The sequence below is a fragment of the Tyto alba genome, unplaced genomic scaffold, assembly GCF_018691265.1.
Source record: "Tyto alba isolate M040663 unplaced genomic scaffold, T.alba_DEE_v4.0 Super-Scaffold_7, whole genome shotgun sequence".
In the NCBI taxonomy this organism is placed as follows: domain Eukaryota; kingdom Metazoa; phylum Chordata; class Aves; order Strigiformes; family Tytonidae; genus Tyto; species Tyto alba.
Genome location: NW_024881328.1, coordinates 32,820,561 through 32,845,541, shown reverse-complemented (window position 1 = coordinate 32,845,541; position 24,981 = coordinate 32,820,561). Strand labels below are relative to the sequence as shown.

Below are 24,981 nucleotides of genomic sequence, written 5' to 3'. Positions count from 1 at the left end.
AAATCTGAGCTGCTGCACAAAAATATAACAATGACAACTTAAGGAAACGTTAGAGCAATGTGACTCAATGGTCATATTTCTTTTATTCTTTTGATGAGTTCTGAACTCTCAAGAAATATCACCTTCTTAACTATCACCTCAGATAAAACTGGGCAATACAAAATAGTCATATTCTTCATTATAAACAAACGCTTTACTGTATTTCTGACATCAATATTCCAGGAAGTCTTTTATTAATAGATCTCCTTCCTGTTTTAATATTTATTTTCTTCAAAATTATTTCAGAAGAGTGAATTAAAACCAAAACTAAGTTAAACAGTCCTTAGTCAGTAACTTCACAGTTAATTTTTATCACACAAAAGGAAGATAACAGATTCAAGACCATGAAGCCGAATTTATTTTATATGCTTACATAATTTTCAATTTTTACTCCCTTTGCAAAACAATTGAGTGTACACAGGCTTCATTCTGATTGCACTGGAGCAATCAACAGAAGCAAAATTCTCTATAAAAAATATACTAGAGGAAAAAAGGACAAATAAAATCCATTTTGTGATGCTCAGAGGAACAGCTTCTTCCTTCTCTCATGATTTACTTAGACAATCTCAATAGGTAAAAATGTAATAATGGCTTTGCCATATTTCTGCTCACATATCCCTTTTTTTGACTCAGAAGTATACTTTCCCATGGATCTAGATGGAACCCAGTGAAAAATGCTGAATTTGGAAATTTCTGTAAGTGAACCTCAACAACATGAATGCTCTATTGGCACAGTTCCATTGCCTGTCAGACTTTAATAGTCTCCAAAGAAAGACTGATGGTATCAGGATTTAACCAGTGCATGGAAGTGCCATAGTACCATCTGACTAGAAAAGGTTACCAACTGAACTCTTCCACAAAAATAGCAGCACGCATTTCTTTTCTTGTTGTTTTGAGCAATCCTGACTGGATGTCTTATGAAATGGTTTAGTCTTTTGTAGACTATCCCAACTATATCTACAAACACAATGCAGAGTAAATCAGTACAGAAACCAAACTAAACAGTCGTGTTTGGTTTCTATTAGCAGCTTATTCCAGTGGGTATCTGGGTGCTTAAGAATTTAGTCAGGAAGTTCAGCGAAGAAAAAAAGAATTCAAACAAAAACTACCACCTTTTGCTACACAGCTGCATTTTTAGTTGCTCATAATTTCATTTCATAATATCCAAAAAATCATGTCTCATTTTCCTTTAAAAAAAAAGTTAACAAATTATTCCTCATCTTACCCTTTTTATAACTATGTCTAATGTTGGTATTATAAGTACTTACAGTAATATAAGTACTTTTTCCAGTTCCTGTTGGCCCCACAAATATAGAAGGTTTTTGATGCACTGTCAACAATTCCATCAATGCCATGTATCGAACAGTATCCAGAGTTGGTACAATTATTTCATTAAACATCATATCTTGAGGTATAGGAGGAGCTGATTTGAGTGTTTCCACCCACGGTTCCCAAATTCCTGCTCCCTATTTTAATTTATATGAAAGTCATATATTTACAATAAACAAGAAAAAATAGCATAGAACCAATGGAAAACAAAAAAAATCAAATTTCTGTGACTTAACAGATGAGGTTATCAACCAGTTTTTAAAAGATTATATAATAATTTGATAGGTTTGGTTTAGAAAGCACTGCTTTCAGTTTGAGAGCACTTAAAAAGAAACATAACACCTATGCCTGAAGCAGGCAACTACTGAAAGAGAAGGATTTTATCTCATCTTTTATATCTGTACATATATTTTATATATAAAATGGAAAAATATTTATCTTTATATACACATTACATATAGTGTGTATATATAGGTAATAAAATAGAAAATTAGTTTCAGTGATTCAATTTATACAGTAAAAAGGCATAGTCAGCCTTTTCACAGACTCATTCATAATAAATACCTCTAAACAATGGAATTTGAGGGCAGATTAATGTTAGTGCTGAAGCTCCACAGCAAAGCTTTCTCTTTTAGATCAGGCTACTAGAGGAGCCTTAAAAGATGTCGAAACTCTCCAGCAATAAGCTAATATAAGGAGATTTTCAAAAACTGTAAATAGTCCTGAAACAACTGTATGCCCTGTCCTATCTCAAAAAATACATATCTTGAGATAAAAGTCATATTAAATTCCTAGAAAATGCTCTCTCGAGTCTTTCTTAGATGGGGCATATTCCCACCTCTGAACACAAAAACCCCTTTACCCAGAAAAGCATGTTTTTATGATCAGGAGACAAAGTCTTTACTACTGATTGAAATTGCAGCCACTTTTCTTGGGTAGACACAGGAATCCTGCATGAGCTGAAATCTAGACAGAAGTCAGTCTCATTGTACTGCAACAGAACCTCACAGGAACGACAAATGCAAAAAAAAAAAAAAAACCTGTACATTTATTTTATCTTGGGAGTCTCTGAGCATACTAGATCCAGTGCACAAAGTTTTTTTCTCCACTGGGAGTGATGCATCATGGTTTCATGTCTTAATCCCAGGAAAAAAATGACAAAGAGGCACAGAAGTAGCCTATTACAGTAATGAAAGAGTTATGGTTGAAAGTATATCAAGTGCTTCCTCCACCTGAGAAAAGGGCTGAAACCCAGAGTAAAATAATCTTGCAAGAAATCAAGAATGAAACATTAACAGAAAAAAATAACTGGTTATTTGCTCCAAACTTGTTCTGCCACAACAGGCAATTACTCTGGTAGCCAAAAAGACAGTCTTTGGTACTGCAAGTCCCAGTCAGAACATTAGACCATCACTTGCTTGCAAGGAGGGTTGTCTGGTCTATTCAGTGATAAAAGTAGCAGGCAGCAGAAACAAATGTACAATAACAATACACTTCTTGTAGCATTCATAAAAGATTACTTCAAAATGTACATCTACATCTTATATTGTAATCCTCACCTTTTTGACAAACCGATAATCATAAATTGTTCCTTCTGTTGGAAATGGCACCGTGAAAGCTTTTGAAGGCTGTTGATCAATACTGCTCAACAATTTGTATCGTTCTCTTGTCTCTTCACTAATTGGTCCATTAAGCAATTCTCGCACAACTTTGTCAAATTTCAGTCGATCATCTTCCTTACAGCTAGCTCCTATAGACCATATCAGTGAAAACAAAAAAATACCCTGGAGTTGGAAAAAAACAAAACATAACTTCAGTACCTACATGTTACAAAGTTCTTACTCATTTAAGTCAAAGCAATCTTTGCCACAAATCACAGCAGAATTACACTGGACCAACTTGTTTTTATGTACATAAAATGGAACCATGCTGCTGGTGAAATAGAACATCATTATGTTAATTATCAGCATCTGATCACCTTTGTTGTGCAGCAAAATGCCTAATCTGCTCAGCACAAAGCTGTTATTTTGAGAAAGATCAAGTATAGACAGCTTTTTATTCCAGAACAATTTAGATTCTTTCTGTTATTCAAAGGCCTATCTCATACAGTGATGGCTATGTCTGTTAACAGGGCTTTCCTTGATTTATAAGCCTTAGAATGCATAGATCTAACTAGTAACAAATTGAGATACCAGTAACTGGAGAATGGCACACAATTTTGGCTGGTTTGTATAAAATTCATTAAATTTATATCAAAACATCAAACACCTCAGGCTCAACTATATATCAATTATAAAGAAGGTAATAGTCTTTTCCTCAATGGACATTACAAAATACATATTGTAATTATGAAACAGGTTTTATTGCTTGTGAAGTCCATTTCACTAAAGCCTAGTTTGGAATTCCCTATTCTCAATGTTAAACAAACTGCCTACCTCAAGCCAAGAAAAAATGTCACAGTCATTCATAGTTTTAACTTTGGTTTCATCAGCAAATTCATCCATCATGCAGTCCATCAGATTCATTAGTGATCGAATTAAGTTTGTATCTGAAGTAGGAGACAATTCCTGAAAAGAAAGAATACTCTCAGTTGCGGTGTGCTTTACTCACTGAAAAGAGACTGCTGATTGTGGTGCTTTTTTCTTCACTGTGAAGATGAAAATATGTAGGATAAATGTGCCTAAAATACATTCAGGAGCAACTTAACACACAGAAACCTTGCTCACAGCCTTCATCCTAATAATTGTTTTTAAAAATTTGTAAACATAAATTAATATGGGCCAAATAAAATTATTTGTTCCTTTGGCACTTGGAAGTAGAAATAATTCATACACTCTTAGTTTCTCAGAAAAGTTCTTTATCCTACCTTTGTGTGTTTCCTAATAAACTCAAGTAATAGCGGAGCCATTCTGTCAAACAGGCCTACTATATATTCTTTATGTACAGAGCTGATTCCTGAATGCATTGTATTTAGCCAAGACATCATTAATGGTCTCCAGCCTAACATATGGGGCTCCATATAGACCATACCACACCTTGAAACCTGAAGATAAAGAAACAAACAGGCGCATGTTACCTTATGCGATCTCCAAAGATTTTTTCTTATCTACAAGAACTTAAAATAACACTCAGTGCTATAGCATACAGCTTCTGGGATTACTAGAAGCCAGTATAAAAATGTAAAGTGGGGTTCTGTGAGCCCCAAGACACACGAGTTTCAAACCTAGCTTTATCTCTTCAGGCAATAGGAGACCTGATGCCAAAGATGGATTTTCCTCTTAAATAGAACTAGAGTTCCTAACACTTATTTTTTTAATTAAGTGTTCTACAACTTTTAAGTAAAGCTTTCTTACCAGTATAACTATGCAGGTATTTTGTTCTGTTTATATTATTATCTGAACTGCTATTCATATTCAAGAGAAAATTGTTGCATTCCACAAAGCACCGTCAGATAAAATAGGTGTGGTATAGATACATGCCAGAAACGCAGTGATTGTTGGTTTTAGTGGAATTTGTCTGGGAGATTAAAGATTCACACATGAATGGTTTTATTTTTCTTGTCAGGCACTCACAAGGGTCAGACTCTGAACAGTTACAGTGTCTTCTGTATATGTAATTTACATTACATATGTAAATATGTATTTTTTGATGTCATATTGTAAGATTATAAAAAAATTTAAACAAGAAAACCAAGTCACAATGTTCTTTATTTGAAACATATATCGAAGAAATACAAACTTACTATTCTCAGTTGAGTATACTTTTTAAGAATAGAATATGTATCACAATAATCAAAGACGCTTGTAATCAGTCTTTCAAAGATGGGTACTTACAGTAGCAGGAGAAGCAACTTCTAAATCCATTGGTTCAAAAATGAGGCTCATTTCCTGTGACATTTTGATGATCTCTCCACTCATAAGGCACAACTTTTTATTATCATCAAGCACAGTATTCATATTCTCAATCCATACCGCATCCACTGGTCCATCAAAAACCAGCCATTTTCTATCTGGAGTCTGGTTTGCAGAAAATATTTTAAATCAAATATTTGCAATTTATTTTATCACATTTACTGTAAAATAAATATTTTAGATCTAAAGTTATTTTCCACAGAAAATAACTGAAAGTACTCCGAGTACAGAACTGTATTCATGAGCAGTTTCTGAAATCACAACCTATACCAATAATTTAGATTTATAACTTCAAAGCATATATTGTAGTAAACTATAGAAAGTTAATATCTTTGACTGGTTTCTTTCAGTTATACTTGCAATGCAGTACATTGTTTCTGTCAAACAGCAACATATTCAAACACTTTGACTTATGACACAGTGAGACTGTTCATATAAGTGACTACTCATCAGTAATACCTACTGCACACTTGCCATGGAAGTTAATAGGACTAATTTAATGAATATGCTAATATCTAAATGTAATATGTCTGGGTTTTTACAATAAAAGCAAAAGTCATAGGTATTCATTGTATTTCTCACAGGAAAATACAAAGCAGCTGTACAGTTCTGCAAATGTTATTGGAGATGAACTTCACACTGATCAACTTCAATGTACTGTTAGTTTAAGTTTATAGGGGCAAAGAGACTGATACTGCAATCACTAGCAAAAAGTAAAGTATCTGTCAGGTAGATCTCTCACTACACTTAGTAAAGATATTTCAATTGACTTTAATGGAAGGTCAGCCATAAGCCACACTCAGACAGCAGTTTCTTCCAAAATAAACATCAAAATGCCCATATATGAACGGCACCAATTTGGGCCCTAATCAGACAAAATAAGGCATAACAATATGGTAAAAAGATTAAATACTAATTTATTTATAACATACACAAACAAACAAAAAAAAACCCTTTATCTTCACTTCAGGACTCGTGAAACACAGATCTTAATTCTCCAGCATCCAAAAAGTGGATGGAGCATACTACAATAAAGCCAACCTGCAGACTCTGCATTCAAATGATTAAGCACATGAATTCTAGAATAGTTATGCAAGCAACGTGGATTTAAAATCTAAAATGTATGAATTGAAAAGTCATTTCCCAAAACACTTTAGGCCTGTTAAGTACTTACTGGGGAAGAAGCAAATGCTCTGAAGCTCACTGCTAGGATGCCATCTGACCACTCATGTGACACTTGATCAAATTGTCCATACAGCTGACCCATTGTTATGGATTTGGGATTTAAAACAGTGATCTGAACTTTGTTTTCTTCCATCAGCCCCTGAAGACACAAAAGTAATAAGCAATTTATTATGCCATTTGTTTTATTTTTAAATTTACAGTTATAGATCATTCAATCTTCATAAAAATTTCATCAGTTTAAAGCAGGAAAGACATTACACATTACATTTTAAAAATGGTTTACAAGTGTCTAAAGACAATTGCCTCAACATCATATGTAGTTGTACATCTAATTTTAATACTGTACAGTGGCCTGATAAATTAAAATGGAATTTTTTTTTTTTTTAAATGTTAGTGAACTGGACATTAGGCAGTCTATCCAGAGACCCAAGTTCTATTCTCACACTTACAGGCATTAAAACAGGCCAAGCTCTTTTGTCTCTCTATCTCATTTGTCCCATGTTTAAGGAATAAATCACTGCCTTGGTAAATTTCCAAAATTGATGTCAAAGTGATGTTACAAAGTTGGTTTGGATTGTGGTGGTTTGTTTTGTTTGTTTGTTTTTTATTTAAACCATGTAAAAATATCTATTTTTTCTTTTTATTAAACTTCAAGTGATTCTTTTATTCTCTCCTTGTGACTAAATATGACATTTCATAGAGCACAGGTCAGAGATCAGGTGGCTGAACACAACTGTTTAACAGGAATCAATTACAAACAAAAGTGACAAATCACAAACACTCATTTGAACACCTACTTACTATAGCCTTAAAATATAAGAAACATCTGTCCCTGATTTAAGAAAAAAACCTCTTTCCTTCCAAAAGCAGCCCTATTGTTTATGAACTTCAACTGAGAAATCAGGAGTTCAGCATCATTTCATGCCTGATCTGACATCTTCATCCCACAGATAATTTTTCTTTGTTTCCCTTCATAAAATATAAAATGCAGGAATTTTTATTATACTATTTCAAAGGAGAAACTAGTATATTTATAAAAAATTATGATTACTAGTTCTTTTTCTGACAGTTTGTATTTAATTATAATTAATTCTAACATGCTTTTTTATTTCATCAAAGTGACTATTCAGAGGGAAATATAGTATTTAAAGAAAGGGGAAAACAAATAACAATCTTTGAAAGAGTTATAAGCTGTGAACAGCACACACACAAGCATGACAAAAACACAATTAAAAAAAATAGTACAGCAACTTTGTCACAGTTGCCCAGCTAAAAAATTAAAATAGTATTTTAATGACAAAACTTTAGATTTATAATCTTCAAGATTTGCAAGTACATTACAATTTCATTTTGTATTATTTCTGTTAGCAGCTTCTCACCTCATCCATCACATCTCTCTTCCTCATCTTACTCATCACACTGTCCCCTAATTATAAATTTCAGATATAGTCCCAATACAGCTGCTAGAGTTCTGAGAACACTAATCAGTTCAGACCAATGAGAATATTTTCTTCAAGATGGTAAAAGTCCTCAAGAAAGGCGAGTGTTATCATAATCAAAATGAAATTTTGTTGATTAATTTGATACCAGTTCTTTTCGGAGGGTGGGCGGAGGTGGGGGGGGAGTTGTTGGGTTGGGGTGAGGAGGGTGGGAAGGCAAAAAGCAAAAAGCTCCTATAGGTGTGATGGCCATTAAATTAATCATTAGGGTTGACTGAGAATCTGAGCTAACAGGTAGAAAACAATCAGATAAAAATTTCTTACTCTATCACATAACTTTTTTCCTTAACAAACAGAAATAGGAAGGAGTGGACAATGATTCACTAAATTAAAAGGAAAAGCAGAAAGTTAAATATTGTTTTATTGGAGTGACAGGCAGAAATGGAATTTCTCCTACGTACCTAAATCAGAAGCTTCACAATTTAATCTATAATATAGGAAGCAACTAAGTAACAGCTTTTAATAAATGATCATAAGAATAGAGATCTGTTTGATAGCAATACCAATGTGAAAGGCTAGCCAGTCTAGTTTTACTGATATCCACACAAAAATACAAGGTGCCCACCTGAAGACCACCATTAAGAAAATTAAACAATTTTGCTAAGGTTGATTGCATGTTTCCAGTCAGCCAATCTGAAGAAATTCAGTGTCCTGAAGATCACTTATGCTTCATGGTTACTACTATTTTTCTCTGGGAGTGATGGGAATTCACTGAGTGGGCCAGTCACCTCTCAAGTCTCAAATCCTAAACACTTCATTTCAGAAACAGCTAGAGAAGTGCCTTGTACTGGCTTTACCTTCCATCCTAGCAGCTCAGACTAGACTAAATATAAAGGTCCTTAGAACACAGAATACTAAAGACAATAAATTTTATTAGATTATTCTGCAAAATTCTCCAAAGCCCGAGTGGCAGGATTCCAGAGATCCTATATGCCACGTAAGTATTTTGATGGCGTGCATTTGAGCAATATTTGGTAAAGCTATACTACTGGGCCTCTTAAACGTTCCACAGATAACAGTTATTACCTACTTCTCCTATGTCAAGTGAGAAGTTATTTAGCAGAACAGATCTTGGATTTGTTTAAGATCCAAAATTTGTCTGAAAAATTAAAATACTCTGGTTTCAAAAATAATAAAAATTTGAGACTATTTAGTTTCTGGGTTTACATAGGTTTATTATATTCTTATCAGAAAATCTTAAAAACTCTGTATAAGTTTATGAAGCAGATTCATTGTTTGGAGTAGCTCTAAATCTCTGTTAAAAGAGTTCAGCAGCTCTCATGTGAGTAAGTTAGAAATCTGGTATAAAGCTTTCACAAAGAACAGTTTATCATAAAATTTCAAATAGCTAACACTTGCCTGTTCCAATGAAAGAATTCAATGAAAGAATTCAGAGAAAACACCATGTGTAGAAACACATTAAATGTATGAAATGTGTATATTTAAAATTAGGTCATCCTATCTTATGTAAGTTTGGAAGTACAGCTTCTCAATCAAATTCTTTAGCTTTTCCTTGTATTGTTAAGTTCCTTTAAGAAAAGTCTGTAATCAGTATAAATACCAAAAGATGCTTATATAAAATGTTTGAAAATAGTTTTCACCAGAAATATTTATAAAGATGTTTAGATACCTTCTCACATACGTCTCCCAGTGCTCCTGCCAGAACTCGATATGCACATGTTTTTCCCCCAAAAGGCTCTCCAACTATCATAAAGCCATGCCGCACAATCATCATCTCATATATCTGCAAGATCTTCATAGTAAATACATCAGTCATTTGCAAATTCATAGCATCACAGTTTGTTTTGATGGCTTCCAATAGGTCACTGTAGTCTGGTTTTGGTAGCTTCACACCGGGAAACAAATCAGAAGTAATACCCTATCCAGACAATTAATTGAAAGCACACTTATTTTCACAGTAATTTAGTTTGAAAGTCATGCAATCAACCCTGTTGACACTAGGCAGACTAATTCTATTATTGATTAAAATAAAATAATTATGAATGTCACATCACCCATGTCTGAGACAAAATTCTTTATAATTTATTATTGATATTTACTTCATGTACCTTCTTCTTGTTTACCTGGGAAGATAGGGAAGTGATTAACTATATAAAGCATATTCTTTCCTGATGAACATTAGTTTTTATTAAACTCGTTTATAAAACATGCAGTTAGAAAGTTGAGAAATAGTTTACCTTTTTTCCCCTCAATAACTGAAAAATAATTAACTGAAATCTAAATTTAAAAGCAACGATTCTGCAGTTTTGCTTACACCAAAACAAGAAAGATACAGAATAAATTGAAGACATAACAAATGAGAAAAAGAATATCTGGGGTATCATTAAAATTAGACAGACCAGTAGTATCAACTTGGAAAGCAAAGACTACTGAAAAACTATTTAAAATAAAACATAGTCTTTAGAAACGATAACAACAGCAATTATTGGTGAACTTACAATTTAATCATTTTGACATTCTTCCTGTTACTATATATGCTGGTTTCATTCTACCTTGTGCCTTGGTTTTCTCTTGGCACTATTAGTTTCCATGGTTAACATGTTAATGACCATACCACATCTGACCTTAAAGTATTTGTTTTATTAAAGTGTATTAAAAGATACATAACACTCTGTGCTACTAGGGGCATGTTTTACAATTGACTACTACAAAAGCAGGGTTTTTCCATTTGAAATATTTCCCAAGTTGAAATATCAAGCTGCATTCAAGGTGAGAAACTTTTTACAACAAATGTGTTCCAGACAAGAAATTCCCATCAGTCGTTCATCTCCTGCACTTTTTCTCCACGCTGTCTGTAAAAATGTAAAGATTTATATGCTTGTGCTCGAGTATGGTCTTTCTATGCCTACTAGATTTTATAACTAATATGATGAGAGAAAAAAAATCTATTAATCCTTTCCTTCTTACAAAATGGATGACAAACATGGGGAAATGGAGGAATACCATATTAAAAGAAACCATTTAGTATCACAGCAGAAGCTGTACTGCTGGGTAAAAACATCTCCACAACAGAGCAGGCTCAATATTATAAACAAACCCATTAATAGGGCCCAAAGACTTTATGAGAGACCCAATGCAATATACTACACAATAGTATTAAAGGAAAATCTTTTTTTAAGCATTAGAAATCAAGATTCAAAAATCTGGACAGACCATAAATAATTCAAAACAAAGTGAAGCAGAGTTTTGAGCAAAACAAGACAGAAAGCACCTATCATTTGTATGCTCCTACATAAACACAGAAGAGTTACTGTGTATCTCAGGCCAGATGTACCTGACTACACTGGAGACCTGAACAGCAAACACAAAACCCACAATGTGAAAATGAATGAGGGAGGACATGGGTGTTCCCCATTTGTCTCAAGTGTGATATATAAATTGAGGGAAGAAATTAATATGTCTGATAACGAAAATGGAAATAATTGTTAAAAGCATATTTAAAGTTGTAAATTACATTATTGCTACTGAACTTAAATATTTTTATAATTTTTTCTGTATCTGATAAGAATTTCAAACAAAGCTCCTTTATTCCAGAACTAACAGAATTAGGCTATTATAACTGCCACATACTCTAGGCCTAACTTCCTGTTAACGCTTAAATTTGTTCCCCAATGGATAACTAATTACAGTGACATTGTGGCATCATGCTCATTTTTTGGTGGTTTTCCTTGTAACATGCATCTGTTCTGTACTGACATAATAATCTACTTCACATTGATTAGCCTTACATTCCTTAGCCTTCCTTTGCTGTTTACAAGTGGATAATGTGGTACTTCCTAGTTTCAATTTATAAAATTTTTCCTGCTTATGGGATATGCCAACAGGCAAAATATTAGTATGTGCAAGGCTAATTCATCTCTAAATCAACATATATTCACTATTCTATTAAAGTGAAAAACTTATAGTATTACTTCGTAGAGTTAATGTCTGTACACTAAATTCTTAACATTGCTATTCTTAAAGACTGAAATTTAGAGAAACAACTAGTGAAGATGCTTCAGTATTCCCAGACAACTTCTCTAAATTTATCTTCACTATTTCGAAACTTATGAAAATAGCAAATCTCCCTTCATACTCATGACTTGTTTTCAGGAACAAGTGTGTAATTTAGGCAGAATTTTAATCAGATTAGAGTAAGTGTCCAGAGACATATAATCAGTTTCTAATTCATTACATTTTCCTATAACTCTGGGCAAGGTAACTACCTCTCCTGTGCTTCAGATTTCTACGGATTTTTCTTAGAATTCCTGAAGGAATGATCTTCCCTACTATTTTCATGCCCTCATGCATGTTTTCTTGTAGAAAGTATCTCATTTAATTCCATTACAAAATTACACAAAAGAAGTATCATGAACTGAAAATTGCAAGTAATATGACTGCTAAAATATACCTATTATTATCCAAAAAGTTTTTGATGTTGTGAGTGTATAGTTGCACACAAATTCACATGGTCATATATGAATAAATTTTTTTTTTTTTTTTTTTTTTTTTTTACACAAAATAAGATCTTTCCACTAATGTTTAAAAAGGTACACATGAAGAATCATGTTTTCATGGTTTCTAAACATCTACATACACGAGCCAAGACCATTTCTTCTTTTTCTAACCGAACATAAAAGGCTCACAGCTACCGAAGAACATTGCAAACTTTTCCTACTGAAGTTCACAGCTCACATTTGTGTTGGGCATGTCCGGTTCATTCAGAGGTATATTAAACATACCTATCCTGCAGTAACAGATTAGAAGCCCAATCCAAATGGCACATACTGTGACACAGACTGACTGTGTTAGTGCATCCCATAAATCAGGGGAGCAAGTTACAGATCATTTTCTCCAGCTCAGTTCCACACTGAGAACAAGTCGGGACAAGAATGAACGTGGGCCACACAGTCTATTTACTGTTCTGCACACATTTTAAATGAAAATCCAAACCTTATAAAGAGGAGACTATTAGTATCTACCTATTTCATAAGAATACTTATAAGGTACTTGAATACACAATGTATAAAGATATTATGTTATCATTTCAAGCAGTAGACTTGGCAGAAATTTTCACTGGTCTAAACTATCAAAACCCAAATGGTCACTATATTTGCTAGGAAGGAACAGTTAAGACTAAGTTCCAAATAATTACAAGCAAGGTAGGAAAAATTTTTTGGTCCATCTCTCTGATGAACCTGTCACATATTTTTATCACTTAGTATTTTTAGCAAGCTCTCTACATTATTAAAAATCTGTATGTTTTCTACCTCAAAAAGTGGTAAATCATGAGACAAGAATTTAGGCAGGTTGACATCTGTAATGGATCTAAGAAGCAAAATTTCTTCATCTTCCAATGGATATTTCAGCTAAAAGATATAAAGAATACTGTTAGTTAATTTTTATAGTTTCAAAAAATAGATGTTAAACTTGCCAGTTTTACTGACAATTTCCTTTTGTGCATATATGCAATTACTTTTCAGTTCAGGTTCAGGTCCACTGATAATAATAACACTGATCACGTTCTAGGTGTATGATTATACATTCCTATCAAGGTGCTTGCAGTAGGTTTCTATAGTGAGGCCAAATTCACTTTAGTTTATGTCCAGTGATGAGTGTTACTATAAATTTGATAGGGCGTTTTTTCCAACACCATTTGTTTTTTGCTTTCCAAGATGTATTCCTCTCCTTCCTAACAAGGATAGTACTCCCTACTTTGACATAAACCTTCTGCCTTGAACAAAGTGGAAACTCTCAAAGCTTGCATGCAGATCTCCTTCCCAGGTTATTAAAAAAAATAAATAAAAGTGCCTCTTTTGTGACAATACATAGTTGAGTTCCTGATTTTGAGTTTTGTAGGGGTTTTTGTAATAGTAGGATTATAGGTTGAAAAAAAAAAAAGAATGGAAAAGAATTATAAATTATATTATTCTGGCAAAATAAAAATAATTGATTAAAAAAAAAAAAAAAGCTTAGTTTCTTAGTAAAATGTACGCATTCATCCACAACACAAGGGAAAACAAAATACTACATTCTACACCATTTTTCTCAAAGATAAAAGAACGATCAAAGCCACATGTGGCAGATATTAGCCAGTGTGTTACTGGAAAGTGTTCAAATACTATGGCAAAGGCATCTGAACCTGACAAGAGAAGCAGAGCAAAGCAGTGGCCAACATGTCAAGCAATTCAGTAAATTTGCATTTAACTTGAAAGAATATCAGCACACTTAATAAGCACATCATTCAGTGACAAGTGGTGTGGTGAATGCCCTAGTAGCTTTATCTCTTCCTGACTTTCCCCAGCTTATGCCATAATATGCACCCTTTTCATTTTCATAGCTATCACAGGATGAAATTTTTAACAGCTACTTGCCATTATGTAGGATACTGTACATTTTGTTATGAAAGAGACACGTTACTCAGTCAGTGGATGACAAAGAAAAAGGAAAAAAACATTTACCTTCAGATTGCCAGCAGCAGTGAGTACTGACTTCACAGCTCTCATTCCATAATCATAATGGTGCTGAGAAGACAGCTGCTCTGAACACAGACGATATGTAGCTACAATTTTTACAGATAGAGGTCGAGCAGTCACAAAACCACAAGAATACAGAACAATCTCTGCAATCATGGCATAATCAGGAACCATCATAGCTACTGTTCTAAAGAGAGCCTGTTAGACATATATATGAAAAATCACATCAGAAAAAATTATACCACATTATTATATACAACTTTTTTCTACAATTACATAAAATACTATTTTTGTCATTATTTCACAAATACAGTGACAGCCAATTAAATTTAAGTATCATGATTATGACCACAATATATTTAAAAGCTTTCTATAAACGCTTAGAAATACTTCAGTTTCCATTGTGACAATTCATGGTTGTAGGTCTTCCTCATTCAAGATTAACAACAGATACACATAAAACACCATAAACTCTAGAAGGAATAGGGGCGTGCAATACAACTAGTACAAATAAATTGATCCTGTCAGACTTCTACTAGCATTGTTTAGCTGCAGCCTATGCTTCAATTTTACCATTGTTCTACCAAACAAGCATCAGAATACTTTGAAACAGACAAAAATTTCACTACTTTTCATATTCCACCTGAAAGTTTTTTAAATTATCCTCTTTCATCTATACAAGTAGTATTTTTGAATCTTGTATTTATATTGTGTGTTAGTGAGTAAAGTTCACAGACAGTTCTAAGAAATATTTACAAAAACTGTACTTTTCTACGTTTTCATTGCTTTATCAGGGTACTTTGATTTCCTTTTCTTTCTATGGATACAGGACAAAAGCATTTAAAGGGTAAAAAAGAATGTAGCACCCGCAACAATCACTCAATAACAAATTTAAACAACACAGAAATCTCACATTAGAAACACCACAAGTCCCTTCAGATCAAACCAAAAGAGAATAAAAACCAGAAATTAATAAAACCCACACGTTTTTATTCAGTATTAAGAAACTATTCACTGCTTACAATATAAAGTGTTCCTTTTAATTTATGAACTTTCAGGTGCTTAGCCAAAAAACACATGAAGTTGCAGCATTTTTAACTTATTTTTTATCCTGATAGTCAGACCTTGAATCAAGCAACCACTTCCTAACAGTTTAAAAGTTAGTTTATTCTTATTTTTCAATCTAATTATCCTTTTTAGTTTCTTTTCCTTCTGAGAGAAGACAATTTTTACGCTAGTGTAATCAAAAACTGAAGGTAACTGGTATTAAATACTCTTAATTTCTATAAATGACAATAAGTGTTTTCTTTTTTTACTTTCTGTATTAGCTATTAAAAGTAATAAAATGACACATGTTATAATACCTTAAGATTATCAGGAAGCTCTGAACGCCCAGCATAACCAGGATTCATGGTAATGAAGACAGCACATGTAGGGTTCAGTTTCAGTTCAGTTCCTTCAAATACTATTAAATCAGACCCTGAATTAATGCCTGTGGAAAACTAAAAATTAACATCATTGCTGGGCAGGTTTTGTTGTATCTTTACTCTTTCTCATATGTAAACGAAAGATATGATTAAAATAACAGGTTACCTCTTTGGATGGTAAAAATCTGCTGAGCAACCACAGAGAGTACTTCCAAATCAATCCTGTTGAATTCATCAAAGCAAGCCCATGCCCCACAAGACAATAAACCCTGGAAGACACACATGTATGACTAATTAATAGCTAACTACTTATTGTGGACATGCTGATCAAAACAGCTCTGCAATAAGATAAATTTTAATGTGCAAAGAAAGGATTTATATCCATGATCCAGAGCACTAACTTCTAAACAAAATCACTCCAGATAGAATTTGTTTCAAAAAGCATCACAGAAATTGAAAAACTAAGTTTGCTTGTTAAAAAAAGAAAAAAAAAAAAAAAAAAAAAAAAAAATCAAACAAAACAACAAAACCAAAACCCCACTTAAGATAAAAAAAGTGCACAAACTAATCCAAAATCCTAATTCTCCTGTCACATGTAAAATTACTATAAAATACACACATTATGCATGTTTCGCCTTTATAGTTAGTATTTTGCAACTGGGCAAGGGGGAAGATTTCAGTACTAAACAAGCCTCCAAAAAACCTACTCTTCTTTTGCATCTATGCTAACAGCGTTCACAGTGACAAAAAGCAACATAAGGACTTCTGCATAGCTAAAATTAACCATTTGGTTATGGCATACCATGTTACCTAAAGTGCACTGGTAGTCTTTCAATGGCATCTAATACTTTCTTAACAACAATGCTAAAATTCCCATTTAAGACACAGAATTTTGCTTCCAACATTCTAATTGAAAATACTTAATTTAGCTTATTTTGGTGAACTTCCATCAAGTTGAATTTTGAAGACAAATCACATCATTCCAATGCCACCTCTGACTCAGAAGGTAAGAAAAATGCCAGGGAGGAAAGCATACTTGCTTTATTTTTGTATCATTATAGACCAGTCTACTCAGGCTAAAATAAAAATGAATATATGCTTGATTTGTATAATATAACAACTCTTACCAGCTTATTTAGAGTTTAAATTAAACCTGAAGTCCTCTATAAAATTTGCAATCAGCTATTAAAAATGCACTCATTTAAATGGCATCCATGTTGCCTATTTAAAGCAAATTAAATCATTATAGTATATTTCATTTTCAGAGCACATAAAAAACATTTTGGTATCTGGTTGGATTTGTACTTACAGTAAGACCTATCTGCACAATTCTAGCATTACTCCACTGGAAGTGGAGAAAGATACATTTACAATATCTTAAGACCACTTCAAATGTCAAAATAATTAAAGGGCTTTAACTTAATTGAGAATATGACCCTCAAGATATATCCAAACCTTAAAAAATTTTCCTAATGCAAGGTAATCCAATCCATCACAACAATTGAAAACCACACACTGTTTAGCAACAGCCTTTGCTAAATCTTTTGTAGTTTCTGTTTTTCCAGTTCCAGCAGGACCTTCAGGGGCACCTCCAAGATGTAGGTGTAGTGCACCAAATAGGGTTCTGGAAATAAAATAATAGAAAACAAAAAATTTTATGGATTTTTACACTATTTTTCCAATTGCTCTAACTTTTACCAGAAACTTTTAAAAATTTATCTGCATTTTCTTATGATGGTACAGTTTACTTGCTTCTGGCCAGCTGTAGTTTAACAAATGTGTAGTAATGTATGACGTTTACTAGAAGTTCACAATAGAGAATAGCTTACTTTCCACCTTCTAAGTCTAAATCCTTTTGTAATTTATCATTAATTATAGTGTCAAAAAAGGTTAGTTCTATCAGAAATTTATATATTCATACAGGATCAATTCTATTCCTCCAAAATAAATTTATCCTAGTCCAATTATGCATATAAGAACATAGAAAATACAATTCTGGAGTCATCTATTCTCAGGACTAATTAGAAAATCTCAACTAAATAAATTCTTGTTCATACACTATCTTTAGTAACCTGCTGTTTTACCTGTAGCATCTGTCTGTAAGTGGAGTAATAACCAGCCTAGGGGTATTGCCAAGATACTCATATCCATACCTCAGTCCAGCATTGATCATCTTTGTTTGTAGATGACCTTCCTAAGAAATAAGGCATTTATTTTATAATTAAATAAATAATCTTTAGAAAACCCACACCCACAACGCAACACTTTCTCAAGCTCCTTAACATGCATGATGCTGTTAGAAACAGCTACATGTCAGACTACTGATTGCTCTGAGAGTCTAGTTTCAGTGTGACTCAAAAAAAAAGCCAATTAATAGATACTAAAGTATCAAGCCAAAAGACCATTTTTTACATTAACTGTTATCTAAAAAAAGATCCTACTAAGCATATTGCAGAGTAAAACAGTCTTGTGTAGCTACTTAGAAAGTTAACAGACTTTCTAAAAGGTAAACAGAAGTAATTGTGACCAATAGCTGTAGATACGGTCGATCTGATGCCTCTGATATGACAATGTATGACCCCAAATGTACATTTTTTTTTTTTTTAATTTCACACACAGTGGCTTCTGTATTATGGGGAATCTTGTCCTGATGAATGTAAAATATTATATTCCATGTATAAACATTGTGATTATTCCAATAACTGTAATGCACAAATAAAATAATATTGACAGTAAGTCAGATTAAAACCTCTAACTGAAAACTGTCATCCCCATAGCATTATCCATCCTGTGGAATCAGAAAACCAAAATACAGTCTTTAAGTGATCAAATTTTGTCAGTAACCCCCCCTCTGCAAATTCAGCAAATGTACTGAGACTCAGAACTGATGAAAAAAGGAATTTTAATTAAAAACTGTTTGTGTCTGGCTACTGGCCGTTCTAGTTATCAATCCATAAAATGATTGGTTATGGGTATTCTCTTATCAGCAGAAATTCTCATAGTAGTGTAACCATTCTCTGTGTGAGGAAGCAAGCAGAAATTTAAAAACTGTGAACTGAAATTACCTTCTAATAGGATTGAGAGATATCACTTACCTCCCAGTAGTACCTAAGCTGACTTAACCATTCAAAGTCACTCTCATCTTTGACTTTCTTGCTTACTAGAGATGCAAGAACATCCCTAGCATGAACATCAAGCACAACAAGTGCTCCTAGAGTCACTCGATTCTGCTGAGACAGCTTTCCTCGCACCAAGGTGACAATGTCCTCAATCTGTCTATTATTCTGTTCCAGAAAATCCTCTAGTGCCTGTAAAAATTTTTAAAAGTTAAGAAGTTGCATGTCTAGTCTAAGGCATAATTATTTTTTTTCTTTCTTTTATTTCTTTGTCTTAAAAAATTCCATCTCACTATAATTGTAATACAATGTCCTTCATTCACTGGTAGTTCGACGGGGTTTTGGCTAGGGTTTTTTTTCTACTTTCACAGAAACATATGTTAAAGATCAATGATACATATATCTGGAAACAAAACAGCAGACTCTACTTTCTTCCTAGAACACAGGAAATAGTCCTTATCTTTTTATACATTTCACATTTAGAAAAGGAAAATGTTGCATTTGTTTTAAAGATCTACTTACACATATACAATATACATTTTATGGTTAAGGGACACTGTCACACTAGAAAAACACATGTATGTCCCACAAGAGTTTTTCCACAATTTTTCAGTTTATTGACTTCTGGTTGTAGTCTGTGTTCAGTTAGCTTAATAATTTCTTTTACACAGTAATTTATAGTTTCTTTCATGCTAGTAAGTTGCTGGTAAACAGGAAAGGCCTAATTAAGGAAAGCACTTGTATCATGACAGTGCTTAGATGTGATGAACTGCCTTACTGAATTGAAATGAAAAAAGTGGGAATTAACCTTAGTAATACATTCACACCAAAGCATGTTTCTATAGAGGAATGAGTTCTATTTGTCTGGAAAAAAAACTTACCTAGACATGTTTTAGCTTTTTTTCCCTGATAGACTGTTGCTCCTCTCCAAACACACTGGTACTGGTAACCCTCAATAGATTATGATGATTCTGAGGTCTCTCATCTCAGCTAATTATTTTCCAAATATTGTTTGGATAATCATCTGCTTAGTGTGACTTTTTATTTATGAGAATAAAGCAATAAACACAGGGTTCAAAAGCAGTTCACTTTCTACAGTGTTGTATTACAAGTTCTGACCGGGACAAAATCCCTGGAAAGTCAGGGATAATAACCCACCTGCTTACCACCAAGCTTTCCTCAGTAAAGATGAGGTATCAGATGAGGCACAGAATACATCCTCAACTCCTGTAACAGTAACATTTCTCTGTGCTATCCTTCTGACCATATGACTGTATATCACTGAGAATGCACATGGTCCACAAGACAATGCTCTCAAAATTAATAAAATGTCAGCGTTTATGCAGCATCTTAGTTCATTATTTGCTTTTAGTAAGAAATCTGGAGCTTTGCCTACAACAGTTACTTGTTGGAAACAACTCAAAAACGTTTGAAAGGGAGCATGTGTGTATACATGTGCATATATGTGTGAACACATATTTAATATTGAGTGACTTAAATGATACTGGCATCCTGACCCAGAAGACACTGAAGTGCTTCAGGCAGAACACAGTACTTATGGCTTCTCATGTGGTCACTGATTTCCTGTCATGTTTCTTATGTTTTAGTATGCAACATAAGAACAGAAAAGAGAAAGAATAGTAAAGGCTGTAAGACAGAGCTCTCCCTGCCACAGATTTCTGACAGACACTGAGGAGATGCAAATGCCTCTCCACTACTTCACTACATACAAGCCCCTTTCCAGAGCAGAATGAAGAATCTTGGGCTGAAGTCAGATGAGCAGAATTCCCAGTACAATATAATCTGAGTGAAAGCTACTGGAAGGACAGGTGTCCCTGCATGCGCACATATAGAAAAGGCTTGATACACACCAGTACAAGAGTGTTGGTCTAGGCTCAGAATTCTGTAACAAATATTCCCAAAAGCAAATTAATTTAACCCTTGCTTAACTTCCTCTTTTATTCACTAACAATATTAACTACAGACTCATTAAGGTGAGGTTGACTTGCCCTTTTTTTTTTTTTTTTTTAAATCTAAAATCTTTAAGATTAGAATTCCTGTGTCTCCTTCCCAAAAGTCTTTCACCAATTGAAGATAAGTGGTGCACTATGTAGAAGCCTTATTTCTTGCCCCAGGAAACTGAGGATCTCCTTTATTACCAGGAAAAGAAAATATTTTCAAATCTTCAGATATGTTGCAAGATTTACTACTTGTATTAGCAGATAATGTGATCTTCCTAGACACTCAGAAGTTTCTTTTCCTTGCATGTCAGAATGAAGCTGCTCAAAAAAGTGACTATTACCAGGAGCCATTGCTTTAGCTTACAAATAAGAAGAAAATGTTATACAGCCTTAAAATACTGCTCCATATATGGATTAGATTTAATTGTTAGATTTAATTATATAGCTCAGCTATATATGAACAGGGAGAATCCAAAAATACAATATTGTAGAAGTTCTTTCAATTGATAACATGTCATTGCAAAAAACAGGAAAGAAGATAGAGTATCATGAAGTGTCACAAAGTTATAACTTTACATGTAACATGATGTGAAAAATTTTATGTTTCTTTCTCTCCAAACATCAGAGAATGAAAATCTAGTTGCCTCATCTGATGGTGGCAATCCTAAAACACTTCCAAATACAACAGGTGAGATCATTAAACCTTAGTGATTAACAGAAGAAAGGTTCTACAAAACACATATCCTGAATTTTAATTCAGTGCCCTAGGTACCTTTATTACCATTTGCATTAGGTAATAGACTATGAAGTCTGTACAAGGCAGGCATATATATTCATCATTAGACAGGGGTTAGGATGGTATATACCTTCTTATGATAGTCCTAGCCCATCTTCACAGAAAGCACTAAACATTAATGAAGGCAAAGTAGATTTCTGAACCAGAGACAGTCAAGTTATGCTAGGCCCTACTACCTGATAACAGCACTGGGCCGCTCTCACAGAAACACATCATCTCCACGTTGAGCTAAAGAGACTGCAGTCTGACATAGTACAGAAGCATTAGTGCCTATATTCAAAAGGAAATATTAACTTCAAGGTCTCCAAGGATCACAATTCAGGTAGATCTTTAAAGTAGATACTCAAAAGATCAATTATTACACTGAACACCTATGCAGTCAAAAAGATGATTACCAAAGGTCTGACTTACTACTGAATTCTATCAATTTGTAATAAATTTAAATTTAAAATATTCTTACCGTTTGGCCATTTCTAATAGAACTCTGTACTTGCATCGTCCAGAATGTTTGCGATACACAAAGAACTGTTTGTCCAGGCCACTCTCTTACCCAGTCAACACGTGGACTTTTTGGATAAGCTTCAAGTGCATCCCCAATGACCTAGACAGAAGAAAGCACACTACAACTAACATGTGAAAACAGGTAGTGCTCAGATTTAGAATTAGTTTAGGTTAGATTGTATTACTGAGAATAAAAAATAGATCAGGGTCTAGATTCAGCCTCAAATTCAACTCTATAATAATGATATCTTGCAAGCAAATTTCTCAGCAAAGCTCAAAAAAGCCCAAAAATGTCATAACATGAATAATCACACAAAATTTCTGAGAACTGATTTCACAACATATTCTAAAATGATTCCTGCCATCAGACACTTAAAATTTTCTAACTCCATCTACAATGAAACCAGAAAATAAGTATAAATACAACCTAAAAGTAATATTCCAAACTGAAATTTTTTTCATCTGTTCATTCTAATAAAAACCCACAACATTTAGTTTTGCAGATTGTTTAAACTTGTATCTAACTTCAAATGTAATTTCTAGTAATAGAATTATTAACCTGGTTCTAGCACCACTCAAGGATAATCCAAATGAAATAAAAATTGGTACTGGAAAAAAACTTCCAGTCTATACCAAGAGGTTATTTTCCTAACATCAACAAAACTCAAGCAAGAATAAAGTGTTATTATCAACAAACTCGGTGATAAAATTAGATGGCTCCTCAGACAAGCAGTGTAAACTACATGAGTGAAAATCTGCCATTTGTTTTGCAGTTCCAATTCTTTTTGCTTTTAACAATTCATACACACAATAGCATCAATAAAAAATACATCTATGAGAGCAAAAACGTAGCTGTGTTGACATATAAATGTTATCTGGTTTAGATCATTATAAAAGTTCTGTAGTCAAGGCTAAATGCAGACAAGTGGTGCTTAACCATTTCTTATTCATGCAGCTCAGTTTGTCCATGTCTGATATGCACCAAATAGATAAGGTTATTCACTTTCTTCCGTACTGCTATGCCACTGAAATAATTAAACTGTTGTACTGCAAGACAGTGTCAGAGACAGTGTGTGCACATTTAATTACCTTACTTGACACTGAAAAGGACAGTTAAATATACAACACAATGATGAGACACTGCCAAGTCTAGAACACTGTAATCTGAAAAGAAGAGCTAAGAGTCTTAAGGTAGTCATAATTAAGAGGAATATCAGAAAAAAAAAAGACATGTGCAATTGTTCAGTTTAATCCTATCCCTTAATACCACATCAAGTGTAGAACAATCTCTGGAAAAAGAATCCTTGGCACAAATGTTTTTGGCTCTACTATTTAATTTTAAAGAATTTTAGGGAATTTTACAAACAGAAATTGACTGCAAAACTGAAAAAAAAAAAAAAAAGATATAACCTTTTAAGACTGAATTCATTATTTTAATGTTCATGCCAGATACAAAGAATTAAAAGTGATTCCAGTACATGTTAATGTTAACTGAAGAAATCAATGCTGAATGACATTAGCCTAGAAAATAAGAGGTTCAGACTCGTTACCTTATGGACAGACTTCAGCATAGCTGCCTCCAGTTCAACCAGCCATTTTTCAACTTGACCTCTAGCTTCTGATGTCGAGATTGTCTCTATGAGTTCCAACGTCTCTCCTTCGCTACTTTTAATGTGTGTAATATCTAAGACATCAGTAAATTCCACTCTTGCAATTCCTTCAAAACACTTTTTCAAGTGAGGTTGTACTCTAGAAAACAAGTGTTAAAACGGCTTCTGACAATTTTTTCTTGCCAATACTACCAAAGATCCGTATTTTTTTGATATTTCTAAACACTTCACTTGAGTTTTAAGTTTGTTAAGAAGAAGTTTGTCCTCAACAATAATTCTGGTGTACTACCCCCTGCAATATGCTTAATGCAGTATTTTTTGAAGATCAGTTTAAAGATGTAAATTATTATTTATAGCCTCTGTAACAAATAAACTAGTAAGGATAAACAAATACTCATTCTTTAACTGCTAATCCTCCTACAGCACACAAAATTCTATTATTTACACCTTCCCAGAAAACTAGAGTAAACATTAAGGAATTTAAGTAAAGCAACCAAGTACAACCTTTACACAATAGCTTGCAATAAATGAAAAGAAACATTTAAGATTTTTTTTTCTCAGAAGATCTCTTGGCTTGTTCATTGTACTGTATGAATATAGTATACTGTACTGTAACTGAACTGTCATTTTATTTTTTACTTTCATTCATATTTCATTCTTATGGGGGCCCAACCTAAACGCCTCTATGCAAATACACATAGCATGGGAAATAAACAAGAAGAGCTAGAGATGCACACATACCTGCATGACTACTATCTTACTGGCATCACAGAGACATGGTGGGATGGCTCCTTTGACTGGAGTGTTGCAATGGAAGGAGACAGGCTCTTTAGGAAGGACAGGCAGGGGAGATGGGTGTGGAGGTGTCATCCTCTATGTCAACAACCAGCAGGAATACATGGAGCCCTGCCTGGGGATGGATGAGGAGCTGACTGAGAGCTTATGGGTCAGGATTCAAGGGAAGGCAGGGACAGGAGATGTTATAGTGGGGGTCTGCTACAGGCCTCCTGACCAGGAAGACCGAGCAGATGAGGCTCTCTATAGACAGGTAGGAGCAGTCTCACGTCCACAAGCCCTGGTCCTCATGGGGGACTTACACCACCCCGATATCTGCTGGAGCGACAACACTGC

The 24,981-nt window shown here is 33.8% G+C and overlaps 1 protein-coding gene across 1 annotated transcript in view; it reads right to left on the bottom strand.

The window, feature by feature from the left end:
* The window catches only part of DNAH7 (dynein axonemal heavy chain 7), a 119,956-nt gene that overhangs the window by 57,429 nt on the left and 37,546 nt on the right, over positions 1 to 24,981 (bottom strand). The window contains 16 exon segments of the mRNA XM_042808455.1: positions 1,308 to 1,505; positions 2,928 to 3,152; positions 3,804 to 3,935; positions 4,235 to 4,411; positions 5,202 to 5,384; positions 6,454 to 6,603; positions 9,594 to 9,842; positions 13,234 to 13,332; positions 14,425 to 14,637; positions 15,804 to 15,931; positions 16,033 to 16,135; positions 17,322 to 17,490; positions 17,951 to 18,060; positions 18,962 to 19,174; positions 22,200 to 22,340; positions 23,791 to 23,989. Coding sequence (XP_042664389.1) covers positions 1,308 to 1,505; positions 2,928 to 3,152; positions 3,804 to 3,935; positions 4,235 to 4,411; positions 5,202 to 5,384; positions 6,454 to 6,603; positions 9,594 to 9,842; positions 13,234 to 13,332; positions 14,425 to 14,637; positions 15,804 to 15,931; positions 16,033 to 16,135; positions 17,322 to 17,490; positions 17,951 to 18,060; positions 18,962 to 19,174; positions 22,200 to 22,340; positions 23,791 to 23,989 — 2,689 coding nt within the window.